Source organism: Mastomys coucha, unplaced genomic scaffold (genome assembly GCF_008632895.1).
Source record: "Mastomys coucha isolate ucsf_1 unplaced genomic scaffold, UCSF_Mcou_1 pScaffold15, whole genome shotgun sequence".
NCBI lineage: Eukaryota > Metazoa > Chordata > Mammalia > Rodentia > Muridae > Mastomys > Mastomys coucha.
The window spans coordinates 116,757,608-116,770,666 of record NW_022196897.1 but is presented as its reverse complement, the minus strand read 5'-3'; the positions used below and the strand labels follow the sequence as shown (position 1 = coordinate 116,770,666).

The following is a 13,059-nucleotide window of genomic DNA, read 5'->3' as shown; positions in this document are numbered from 1 at the left end:
CTTCTGGCAGCTCAAAAGCCTAGAAAGCATCTCTTCTAGCAGTTCATAAGGTCTGAATCTCTTCTAGACAGCTCAGTTTATAAGCAGTCCTTACTGCTTATGTATGCTTGGGGATGAGGAGGCCTAGTGAAACTTGTCAGTTTCAGGGACTTCCTGAAAACTTTGAGTTGATTATTTGTTTAATAGAGCATTTTTTTTCTTTCTTTCTCTCTCTCTTTCTTTCTTCTAAAAAAAGATTTATTTTATTTATATGAGTACACTGTTATTATCTTTAGACACACCAGAAAAGGGCATCAGATTCCATTACAGATGGTGTGAGCCACCATGTGGTTGCTGGGAATTGAACTCAGGGCCTCTAGAACAGCAGTCAGTGCTCCTAACCTCTGAGCTATCTCTCTAGCCCTTAACAGAGCATTTTCATCTTGTCTTAGATTATCCTGTGCATTTTAATTTTTTAAAAAATTTTATCTCTATGGGTGGTGGTGGCGCATGCCTTTAATTCTAGCACCTAGCACAGAGGCAGGTGAATTTCTAAGTTCGAGGCCAGCCTGGTCTACAGAGTGAGTTCCAGGACAGTCAGGGCTACACAGAGAAACCCTGTCTCGAAAAAAAACAAAAAAAGTTAAAAAATTTTATCTCGAAAAAAAAATTATGAGCCTGCATGCTTTGTCTGCATGTATGTCTATGCATGAGTGCCAGCCTGGTGCATGAGGAGGCCAAAAAGGAGTGTTTGATCCTCTAGAACTGGAATTATGGCCAGTTGTGAGCTATTATGTGGGTTCTGGGAATTGAACCTGAGTCCTCTAAAGAACAGCAAGCGCTCCTAAACTTTGAGCCATCTTTCCAGCCCCAACATCTCATCTTTCCAGCCTCAACATCTCATGTCTTTTGTCTCTTTCTTTATTCTTCTTTCATATATTACATTCTGGCCACAGTTTCCTCTCCCTATTCTCCTCCCAGTCCCTTCCCCACACCTCCCCTCTCCCCCAGATCCACTCCTCCTCCATTTTCCTTCAGAAAAGGGCAGACCTCCTAGGGATATCAAGTAAACATAGCATAACAAGATACAATAAGACTAGGTAAATACTCTCATGCTGGATGAGGCAACCCAGTACAAGGAAAAGGGTCCCCAAAGCAGGCAAAAGAGTCAGAGACACTCCCCCTACACACTGTTAGAAGTTCCACGAGAACAACCATAATATATATGTAGAGGATCAAGGTGAGACCTGCACAGGCTCCCTGATTGTAGCTTCAGACTCTACAAGCTCCAATGAGCCCTGATTACTTAATTCTGTGGGCTGTGTTCTTGTGATGTCCTTGACACTCTGGTTTCTACAATCCTTCCTCCCTCTTTGCTGCAGGAATCCTTGAGCTCTGTCTAAGGCTTGGCTAAACATCCTGTGTCTTGATAAGCTTCTAATGTTGAATGCTTTATCTCAGAGATTGTTACATGATACTTGGGCTCACTTATACCTTTGAGGTCAGTAGCCTCTTCTGTTAGGAACATCATGATAACCAGATGTGCTCAGTTGGAATGGCTCTCTTAATTTTTAAATAATTTATGTGTATATTTATATATTTATTATATATAATTTATTTATTATTGTATAAGGGTACATGCATGCATGGATGCCTCTGTGTGTGTGTGTGTGTGTGTGTGTGTGTGTGTGTGTGTGTGTGTGTGTGAAGGTCCCCTTTCATCTTTACATGGGTTAAAGGTATTGAATCTATGTCCTGAGTTTCTTGCAGCCTTACCGGCTGAGCCATCCCACCAGCCCAGTGATGGCTTCATTCACTCACATAGCTTCTCACCCTCCTTCAGGCTGAGCCAGGCATTCTTCATGACAATAATCCCATTAGACCTTGACTCTAAATGGGCACAGTATTTCTGCCATGTTGTATTGGACTGAATTGAGTCAAGAGGCCAGTCCAGACTAAGGACAGATGCCCTTCAACCTCTCAAGAGGTGATGTCAGGCCACATTGCCTGGTGTGATGAAATATGGGTTGGAAAGGTACTTTGAGTCTTTAGGGGGTTGTTTGGTTTGGTTTGGTTTTTCTTTTTCTTTTCTTTCTTTCTTTCTTTCTTTCTTTTTTTTTTTTGGCTTTTTTTTTTTTTTTTGAGACAGGGTTTCTCTGTGTAGCTCTGGCTGTCCTGGAACTCACTCTGTAGACCAGGCTAGCCTTGAACTCCGAAATCCACCTGCCTCTGCTTCCCACGTGCTGGGATTAAAGGAGTGTGCCACCACTGCCTGGCTTGGTTTGGTTTTTCAAAATAGGCATTCTCTGCATATCCCAGGATGGCCTCAAACTCAAAGAGATCCACTTGTCTCTGGGATTAAACATGTCCACCACTGCCTGGTTTTTGTTCATTTGTTTGCTTTGAGACAGAATTTTGCTGTGTAGTTGTATTAGGCTCGCCTTGTATTCAGAGATGTGCCTACTTCTGCCTCCCAAGTACTAGAACTAAATGTGTGTGCTACCCCACTAACATCTTTGGAGTTTCTTATTTGTAAAATAAATAAATAAGTAAATAAATATTTCTGTATTTGACTTTTATACCTTTTGTTTTGCCGTGTACCCTTGGTTGGTTAACCTTATTTTCCAAATTTTCTAGTTAATTTTTAAGCTAAGAGTAACACATGAAGCCTGGCATAGTGGTACACACCTTTAATCTCAGCACTTGAGAGGCAGAGGCAGGAGGATCTCTGTGAGTTCAAGGCCAGACTGATCTACAGAGTGAGTTGCAGGGTAGCTGGGGCTATGTAGAGAAACCCTATCTCGAAAATGATGATGATGATGATGATGATGATGATGATGATGATGATGATGATGATGGAGGAGGAGGAGAAGGAGGAGAAGAAGAAGAAGAAGAAGAGGAAGAAGAGGAGGAGTTAGAGTCAGGTGTGTGTCAGGAAGGACAGGAAGGTGTATGGAAGGAAACTTCAATTTCTCAAACTCCAAAAGGCAGTCCCAATATCCAGAAATGAGCTCAGCCCAGACTATAGGTAGATTACTGTCTCCAGGGAAAAGATGGTAGCACTGAGGCAGGAAGGTGTAGCTCAGTGGTGTGCCCGATTCAACCCCAGCATCACAAAGAGGGTGTGGGGAAGTAACAGGATAAAGAACCCTTGAGGAAGTTCTATACACAACTACTGACACTGGCTGCGGGGGTAGGGGGGGACGGAGGGAGGGTTGGGGGGTGAGGGGGGTGGGAAGAGGCACCGCCTGTAGAAGGGCCTCCAGCTGGCTGAGCACAAGCGCCTTTTACATGCAGGTGTTCTGCTGTACCAATCCTGTAAAGTGTGGGTGGGTCACCTTGTTTGAACCAGTGTTTTCTGGAGCTATCTGGAAAACAGCATAAGCCAGAATAATGCCTTTTAATTTATAGAAAGATACCGAAAACTTCTGTTGTGTTATGTTAGAATTTATAAGCTAAGGTATGTTGCATTTACTTAAGGTATGTGCACGGTATCTGGTAGACTCTACCACTACATGTGTGGTAAGGGCCTTCTCGGAACCATGAAAAGACAACATGGTTTAATCAGTGTCAGTGCAGGCATGACATCCCTGCCACTTCAATGTCATAATGTCACAGCAATGTATCCCTCTCAGGAAACCTTAGTGTCACAGCCCTGTAGCCAGGGCATACCCAGTGAGATGTATGTTACTATATAAGGGGACAAAGGCTACCAGTGTGCATAAGGCGAAGCCCCATGGTGCTCAGGGCTCAGCCTTTAGAAGTGAGTTGGCTGAGTCAGCACCAGCATGAAGGAAGCTGCCTTGTGGCAGAAAACCTCAGTGTCCTGTCTCTTTTTTGGAGACTTAAGTCTCAGATTCTGGAAATAACATCAATATTTTTTTTATGGCTGTCCAGGTTCCATCCACCTTCTAGCAGAGGCCTGCATTAATGTTGAAGCTGATGGTGTCCTACGGACTGTGCCGCTACAGGTGTGGTAAGGCACCCTGGAGTCTGGAGACTGGTTTCCTTGGGGCCTAAAGAGACACCAGAGTTTTTTTTCCCCCAGGGTATACCCTTCAGTGAGAGTAGTAGCCCAAGAATGCATTATCACATAAATGCATTTTATTTGCCCTCACAGTGGCTGGTCACAAAGCTGCAGGCCTCAAGCAAGAACAAATGAAGTAGCCATCTCAATTAGTGAATTGTGGAAAGCACGTTGCATTTGCCCACACAACTTTGCAGAGCCTCCTGAATTCTATTTGGACGCCCTGGGAAGCTGGCTCCAGGTAGCATCCTGACCGTGCCCGTCCCACTGTGCTTTGAATGAGGTCTTTAGTCTTTTAGACTGTGTGGCTCTCTAGGTTCACTGCTGTGCTCTCTCTTTCAGAGAACACACCAAACCCTTCAAAACATTTTCTTCTGATTTGTCTGAGGTTTTCCATCCTTCCTTCCCTTTCCCTCCTCCTCTTCTTCCCCCTACCCTTCATGGCTAAATTCAAATCAGAGTTTTCTCCTAAGCTCTGAACCTTGCCCGTCCCCCATCCTGTCAGGTGGGGTTTTAATTTTGTATTTATATATTCCTTCTTGAGACAGTCTTAACATGGAGCTAAGGATGGCCTTGAGCTCACTTTGTACCCCAGTTGGGCTTGAAGCAATCACTCCTCCTGATTCAGCCCCCTATCGGGATGATGGAAATGTGCCACTTGAGCACTCAACCTCAAAACCTGTGGGGCAGCTTAACCATGTCAGTCAGTCATGTTACTAAGGAAATTCACTTTGATTCTTTGCCCAACATTCTAACCTGTAGGGGTACTGATCCCCACTTTTTGTTGTTTTGATTTTTCAAGACAGGGCTTCTCTGTGTAGCCCTGACTGTCCTGAAACTCACTCTGTAGGCCAGGCTGGCCTCAAACTCAGAGATCTGCCTACCTCTGCCTCCTGAGTGCTCTGGTCAAAGGTGTGGGCCACCACTGCTGGGCTCTGATCCCAAGTTTGAATGACCAAGTGATCAGGGAAAGGCACTTTGAGCCTGTTCCCCACTGTCCTTTTGTTGTCTACTTTGACATTTCCAGATTGCTTGAGGTCTTTGCAGACTCTATATCTAATTACGCCTGACTGTGAAGGCTTTATGTAGCCCTTGAAAGTGGTTAGCATCTTTCTTCTCTTTATATTTACTAACTTACTATTTCTGTACCTAGGAAACTGCTAGTCTGTGCTTCTGTCTTTACTGTCAGCCTCTGCTTGGGCCCCTCTGAGGCTGAAGCTTGCTCTGCCTGCCAGCACTTTGTTCTCATCATGCAGACACCCCAGGACATGAAATGGAGGACTGCCTAAGGCTTTTCGTACCATTTGGAGTCCACCAAGAGCCCAAGCAGTGCCCAGATGCCACCTGTCTCCAGCCTCAGGTGAAATCTTTGCTGCTCCACTCATGGCCCTTTAAGCTGGCAAGGACAGATTGAAATTACTCTGACCTTGCCACAATAAATCAGGTGACTGTCCCTGAGAGGGAGGAGTTCTGGCCACTCTTTCACCTGCCTCCCCTCAGGACAGAAGTTGTACGTGTGTAGTAATACCCCGTTATAGCTCTAGCCTCATCTAGAGCATGCAGTGGAAGGAAACTTGCTCTCCTGGTAACACTACCCTTGAGCTAGTTGTTTCTGAATTCCAAGAGAAAGACAAATCCCTTCACCAGGCTAGGAGTGCAGCTTAGAACACCACCTGCCAAACATAAACAAGGCTCTGGGTTATTTCCAGTACTGAAGGGGAAACGGTTGGCACATGGTGAGATTTCAGAGTTCCCAGCCCCAGGGATTTCCTAGAAACTACCTGCCACAAAGCATAGAATGTCTGTCACAAATGGTAATGCTCTAGAAATAAAAACTATCACCAGGTTCTTGCTCTGCGCTCCCTTCTGCTCCTTACACCCTCTACTGAATTAATTTGAAAGAGACATGCAGTGCTTAGTGTAGATGGATGATTACAGAATGTGGTACAGAAGAGAGTTTGATAAACTGAACCATTTTCACACAAGGGAGAGAGCGGGCAATGACCAAAGGGGCTACTGCTTGGGTTCACATTACAAGGCGACTTTATACTAGTTCTTAAAGTGTCTAGGGCATAAGGAGAGGTCCGTCCTTGGTGTCCACCAAGCCCATGGATTAGCTACATCACAGAAAAGACACTGTGCATATATTTAATTGTTCTTTATTATTTTGAGATCGGGTCTTGCTATGTAGACAGGCTACTTAGCAATACACTCCTAACCACACCAAGTTTTCTGAAGGACTCTGGATTGACTTCAGGGCTTGACTTTCCACCCCAACCTTTAAATGATTTTTTGTTTGTTTGTTTTGTTTTGTTTTCGAGATAGGGTTTCTCTGTGTAGCCCTGGCTGTCCTGGAACTCACATTGTAGACCAGGCTGGCCTCGAACTCAGAAATCCTCCTGTCTCTACCTCCCAAGTGCTGGGATTAAAGGCGTGCACCACCACCGCCCGGCTAAATGACTTTTTAAATTAAGAAATTATCTGTGAGTATGATGTGTGTGTCAGAGGACAATGTGGGAGTCCATCCTGCCTTCTACTTTGTTTGAAACAGGGTCTCTTCTGTTCTTTGCCACCACGTACAGGTGAGCTGGTCCACAGCGTACCCTGCCTCTGCCTCTCTTCTAGCCACAGAAGCACTGAAATTTCAGATGCAGGCTGCTGAGCCAGGCTTTACGTGGTTCTGGGAATTCAAACTCAGGTACTCATGCTTGTACTACTGGTGTTTCCACTCATCCTAAGTGTGATACTGGGAGGTAGCAGACCTTCCAGAGGTGGTGGTGGCAATCCAAATAGCTGAATCCAGAGCTCATTGCTCCTGGACACGTACAGATCCCAATGCAGAGAAAAGAAATGAATCTTGGAGCTGGAGAGGTGGCTCAGCAGTAAAGAGCACATTCTGTTCTTGCAGGGGACCTGAGTTTGGTTCCTAGGGCCCACATCTGCAATTCCAGTTCCAGAGGTTCAGGCACTCTCTGACCTCTGGGGGCATTGTATACACACACACATACATACACACAGAGGAAACATTCATTCCCACACATAAACTTTCAACTGCACTCTATTCAGAGAGGTTCCCTCTGAGACGACAGTGTTATTAGCCTTCAAGTGTCTTCCTCTTATCTTTAGCAGGATGAGTATATGGGAAGGGGAAACAAAAGCAATTGATCCAGTCTAGTCCAAATCCAGTCTAGTCCCAATCAAGTGGTTGGCCTTGAATCTGAGACTCACTCTGTGTGTGATCCAGGGAGTTTTCACCTACACAAAGGCCAACCTGAAACGCTTGCATTCATCCTGAGACATCAAGATTGAGGGTTAGCTCAGAACAAACTAGTAGCTGAGTATATGTGTATTTCCCCAAAGATGTACAAATATGCTCTTACAACACAGAATATGGCTCTCGAGCATCCATAGCTGTTAGCTACTGCCAGTGCTTACTCTGAGGTCAGGGCTGGTTCCTATCTGTCCCTCAGCTTCCTGTGTGGCTCCCTCTCCTTTTCTTCTCCCTCGTCCTCTTCCTGCCCATGTTCCTACCATTGAATTTCTACCCACCATGAGGACATCACCAGAGTCAAGCTGATGTCAGTAACACACTTGAATCCCAAAACTGGAAATTAAATAAACCTCTTTTCTTTAATTTCATTATAACCTTGGGTATTTCATTACAGTGTTTTATAAGTGACAAATACAAGGATTCTATAATAATCAATTAAGAGATTTTTTTAGGGGGCTCGGTTATTCCGTATGATCCTATCCCCCTAAATGTTCATAATAGTCTGCTGTAACCAAATGCTTGTTTCTCTGTGAATCAGCATCAATGAAAATAGCATGTGGGCAGGAACACAGTGGGGTCTGTGGCTGACAGTGACGCTGTGGTGAAACTTGATGATGGGCACTTAACTCACTGGGTTCTCCAGTTCAAGCTGACATGTACTTCCCACGACTGATAGTTCCATTTTGTGGGCACATTAGAGGTGGCATGAAACCAGGCAAGAAGGTATTAGTGATGGGCATCATAGATCTCAACCCTGAAAGCTTTGCCGTCAGCTTGACCAGTGGTGACTCTGAAGATCTTCCTGCCGATATGGCAATTGAACTCAAAGCTTGGGTTCACAGACTGGCGGCTCTTCAGAAACTCTTGTATATCAGGAGAAAGAGACAAAAAGCAGTCGGCAATCCCTTACTTTCCATGCATCCCAGACCAGCCATTCAGGTGGAGATTCTGTGCCAGCACCCACATTTCAGAGTGTTTGTGGATGGACACCAACTTTTTGATTTTTTATCATCATTCAAACGTTATCTGCAATTGACACCATAAACATCAATGGGGAACCTCCAGATCACCAAACCTGGCTGATGTTTAAAGCATTTCTATTTCAAATATGATCGATCAGGTACCACAACTACATGTCTGAAAGAAGTGCCCTAGCGAGATCTGGAGACTTAAAAACAAAGACAGACTTCACTGTCTCTTCCTGTGCAGTTTAAGTCCAGCATGACAACTACATCTGTGGTTTGCCCAGAAGAAAGCTCGCAAGGAAGACACCAAGCCATTATGCCCAGAACAACGTAATACATTTATGCTGGATTGTATTCAGACTAAAGTAAAATGGATTTGTGATGATTTGTGACTTGGTAGCAATTACTCATCATTTCAGAGCAAGGTGATATTTAGAAACAAAAGTGCTAAAGACCTTCAAAACAACAACGGGACAGCAAATCGATGCATCTCACCATAAACAAGAGCTCTATCTTCCAGAAGCAACTTTCCTTTTCTGAAGCTTTCTGATATCTGCCACACTTAGGGTGGAGAGAGATTAGCAACAGCTGGCAGGCCTGGGAAACCAACCCATGCTGCAACCGGATTGGCCGAATGGAACAACAGCTACCTAATGACCTAAGTTGAGAAAATATTTCTGAAATAAAAAAGGGCTTCTGTTTACTTTGGAAAAAATACATCATGTACTGGTGAGATGGCTCAGCTGAGGAGAGAGCCTGCCAGGAAAGCTTGATGACCTGGGCTTGATCCTCAGGTCCCACAGTGGAAGGACAGAACTGCCTCTGAAAGGTCTCCTCCAAAATTGTATGCCTTAGTCTCTGCTTCTTGGGTAATACACACTAACCTTCCACCTGTGACACATACCACAGCAAAAGCAAGCACCGCCATCCAAAAGAAGCACACACAGGTCTGAGGAGGACGAATGGAAGCCTCTGAAGGAAGTTTCTTAGAAGGGTACTTGAGCAAGCAGCAGGGAGAAGGAGATGGGGGCCACCCAGGCAGATGCTCGCTCACTCACTGCACAGAAAGAGGACAAAAATCAGACCGCCATTGTTTTTAATTCAAACTAAGGCATCACCTGGGCCAGATGCCTGGCACCTGCCGGCCAGCAGACAAGAAAAGCTGCTGTGCTCTCAGCTCTCCTGGCAGACACAGGCGTGGCACGTAAGGAGCTGCAGAATCCCCCTGCTGCTGTGCTCTCAGCAATCCTGGCAGATTCAGGCGTGGCACGTAAGGAGCTGCAGAATCCCCCTGCTGCTGTGCTCTCAGCAATCCTGGCAGACTCAGGCGTGGCATGTTGGAGCTGCAGAATCCCCTTGCTCTGAACTGTGGTGGAGCTGGATGCAAAACAAACCTTGCTGACAAAAATCCTTGTTGATGTGCAAAGGCAGAGACCGGGGCTTGCTAGGGTACCAGCCCAGCTCCCCAACCTTGAAGTGGGTCTCAGTCCTTTTGTGTTGGGGCTATTGACTACGGTGAACTCGCCAGGCAGTACACTGCTCCAGTACTGACAGCTAGTAGGGCTGAATGGAAGTGGAGTCAAGGACTAGCATGGTGGACACTGCAGAGTCTAAGAGGTCACAGGGCAGCTCTAGGTTCAGGATGTTTTACAATTCCAGTGGCCTGAGAACAGGTGCAAACAGCCTTCTACCCAGGTCCCTTCCTGCTGGCCTGCCCAATCCATATGTCCCGAGTCGGGAGCAGGCTGGGCAAGAGGCAGATGCCAAACTTCCCCTAGCAGTCTGCAATCTTTACCCTTGCTCTTTGTCATTTCAAGAAGCCTCATTCTGGTGAGGGGTCAGCGGGGCCAAGCAGCACTGAACTCCTTCTCCAGATCCTGGACAAACTGGTCATTGAGGAAAAGCAGCTGTCCATGTGGCAGGAAGCGGGTGAGGATTCCCTCAATACGGTCAGCCCGCAACAAGAAGTTGGTGCCTGGTGTCAGCAGCCGGAGGTGGTCAAGAAGGAGGCGGGCCAAGAGCCGGAGTGTGCGTTCAGCCAGCAGCAGGTTCTCATGGGTATCCAACACCAGGGCGAAACCTAAGGAGAGCACGCCCAGCCATAGCACTGTTCTTGGCTCCTGGAAAGGGTCCCCAGCTGCCAGGTAGAAGGCTCCATGAGGGGCCTCATGCAGGGACACAGACTCAGCTGAGAACTGAGGCTGAAGGTCGGTGGAGGAACATCCAGATGCTTGCTGCTGCAGCCTACATAGGGACTCCACCTGTCTGGAAGAGAAGTCAGGTTGGTCTGGCAAGCTGGGAAGCCTGGCAAGACTAACAAGGCACCCCTCACCCCAAACACACACACACACACACACACACACACACACACACACACACACACACACACGAGCACGCCTCTGTCAACATCACAGCTTTCAATGTAGCTGGGAACTGCTGATAGCTCATATCTTGGGTAAGCAAATTTAGGCTTAGAAAGCTTAAGTCATTTGCCCAGGGACACAGAGCCAGGTTGGGAAAAGGTCTAGGGAGGAAGGTCTTGAATCATCTGCCTCACAGAAGCCTCCTCAACAGAGGCAAGTAAGTGATGAGAACAAAGCCCTCCCGTCTGACCTCTCAACCATCAGCCTTCTCCAAGTCACAGGTTCTCCCATGTGGCTGCCAAGGCCGCCTCTGCTGCTTTCTCAACCATCTTCTATACTGAGCCATCCACAGACTGGCTTTAAAGCCCTGTGCTTACCCAGGTGTCCTGATGCACACCTAAAATTCTAGCACTGAGAGGCTGAAGTGGGGTGGGGGAAGGGATCAGGTTATGGCCACCCTGGAATACACAGAGAGGTGGAGGCCAGCCTGAACTAGTTAACTCTGAAAGGCCACTGTTTAGCTTTCTGTGTTGCAGGAGGGAAACAAGTTGAGAATAAGCATGTGGTAGGAGATGGCAAAGAGCAGCTCCTTTCGTGTGGGTCTGGGATACAAAGGTCCCAGGCTAGCAACCAGTCTCATACATTGTTTCTCCAAACTGCCCTGAGTCTCTGGCATTTTCTCTCTTAGGACGATCGATCTCCACTGTAAAGCATGTTTCTTCTACACAGGAGCCTGCCTGCCTACACTCTTATCTCAATTATGCTACTCTTCAGTCACACAACCTTGGGTGGGTTAAGTGCCTTAAACACTCTGTATTTTAGTTTACTCTTCTGTAAAGTGAAGATGATAACCACGGCCACCTTGGAAGACCGTGAAGATTTAAAAAAATATATACAATTCCCGGAACATAGTCACAGTGCAATAACCACCACGATAATACCATTTCTCCTTTAGCTCCTTTTCATAGTGATATTTATAAACAATGGTGGACAGCTAGGGGAAACACTCAGATTTTTTGGTCTTCCTGCTTACCTGTCCTACTCCAGTGTCACTTATTATTACCTGTGCGTTTGACGAGGCTTAGGGCTGGGCTGTTTGATTACCTGGCCACTGCCAAAATCTGTTCCTTGCGTAAGAGCCTGTCCCTTTCTGCACCGTGTGGCCGGGGATCCTCAGGGGATTTCTCAGCACCAAAGACACAGGAGTAGAGCACTCGGCAAAGGCCTGTATCTTCCAGATTCGGGGCCCTCAAAGTGTGGATGAGGAAAGCGTGGACCATAGCTCCAGGTATTTGCTCCAGAGAAGCCAGAGACCTAGATGGTGAAAGTGAAACCCCTACTAAAGAGGCGCCCTCATGAGGGGTGTTCAGGGCCTGGAAGAGCCTCTGAATAAAGTAATGTCTGGTCTGTATCACAGAACAAGGGCCATCCATGGCTGGACATATCTATCTCCTATGTCGCTAAGCCTACTTCTCCAAAACTGTCAGGGACTCTCCAAAAGCATCAAGGTCATGACAGTGCAGGAAAAACTGAGAACTAAAAGAAATCAGAGACCACAGCTGAATGCAATGACTGCTCCTGGAACAAAAATAACCCGGTCTCCATACCGGGCACCATTAACACAACTTTAAGTATGGAGTGTGAGAGGGGGAGTCTTCATCAGTGCCACTTGGTTTTGAATGCAGGAACATGTCTTTGTTTTAGGAAACATACAAGAAAATACTTTTAAATGCCGTATCTGCAACTAATTCACATCAGCTGGGGCAGAAGGTACAGTGCGAGTGGGGCAAACCCTTATCCAAAGGGATCTACCTAGATAATCGGAATCATTTCAAAAAGAAAGACACGGTGGCACATACCTGAAATCCCAGCCCTTGGGAGGCGGAGGCAAGAGAATCAAGAATTCAAGTCAGCCACAGATAAACAGAGAGGGCCTGGCCGCTCTGGGCAACGTGAGAGTGGCGGCCCCGGGGTCTCAAGGCTGAGGAGACGCCGTGTTTCGGCTAAGGCTAAACAGACCAAGAATTGAAAGTTACCCAACAGGAAATTTGGCAAACTTGCTTCAGGAAGGGAACCTAGATTTGCAGACCTTGACCTCTGGTCACCCTCTGCCGCCAGCGGAGCGCGTCATTACTTAGGGCCACCCTGTCCCCTCCCACTGTCGGTCCCAGTTGCGTCACTGCCTCGCGCGGGCAGCAGCGGCGCGCTGAACTCTGGGGGTTGTAGTGCGGAGGCAGCCCTGGCCTGTGGTCCCGCCGTGGCCCTTGACTTCCCGAGGACGCACACGCTTCTGACCAACCGATCCCCCTCGGCTGCGGGAGCGCCCTGGAGGGTTCATGGCTACCGCAAACTTCTTTGGAGGCGCTGGAAAGCCCTTGACCAGCGGCGGTCCGGACGCTGAGAGGGCGGCCGCTAGGGGGCGCTGAGACCCCCGGCGGCGTGCGCGGAACTTTC

General features: G+C 47.1%; 1 protein-coding gene and 1 pseudogene across 3 annotated transcripts; one reads left to right on the top strand and one right to left on the bottom strand.

The window, feature by feature from the left end:
• The first annotated feature begins 6,517 nt into the window (after positions 1-6,517).
• On the top strand, positions 6,518-8,360 carry LOC116091794 (annotated as a pseudogene).
• A 1,566-nt stretch (positions 8,361-9,926) lies between these two features.
• Positions 9,927-12,756, bottom strand: Ap5s1 (adaptor related protein complex 5 subunit sigma 1). Of its 3 annotated transcripts, none has more exons than XM_031371946.1 (3): positions 12,465-12,756; positions 11,710-11,919; positions 9,927-10,507 (listed from the first exon to the last, which is right to left on the bottom strand). In XM_031371946.1, the coding sequence occupies exons 2-3, from the start codon at positions 11,883-11,885 to the stop codon at positions 10,081-10,083; spliced, it is 603 nt and encodes a 200-aa protein (XP_031227806.1). In that variant the 5' UTR covers positions 11,886-11,919; positions 12,465-12,756; the 3' UTR covers positions 9,927-10,080. The 3 variants fall into 3 exon arrangements, with proteins under 3 accessions (XP_031227806.1, XP_031227807.1, XP_031227808.1); XM_031371947.1 differs by having other exon boundaries at positions 12,695-12,735; XM_031371948.1 differs by having other exon boundaries at positions 10,323-10,503.
• Positions 12,757-13,059: the final 303 nt, after the last annotated feature.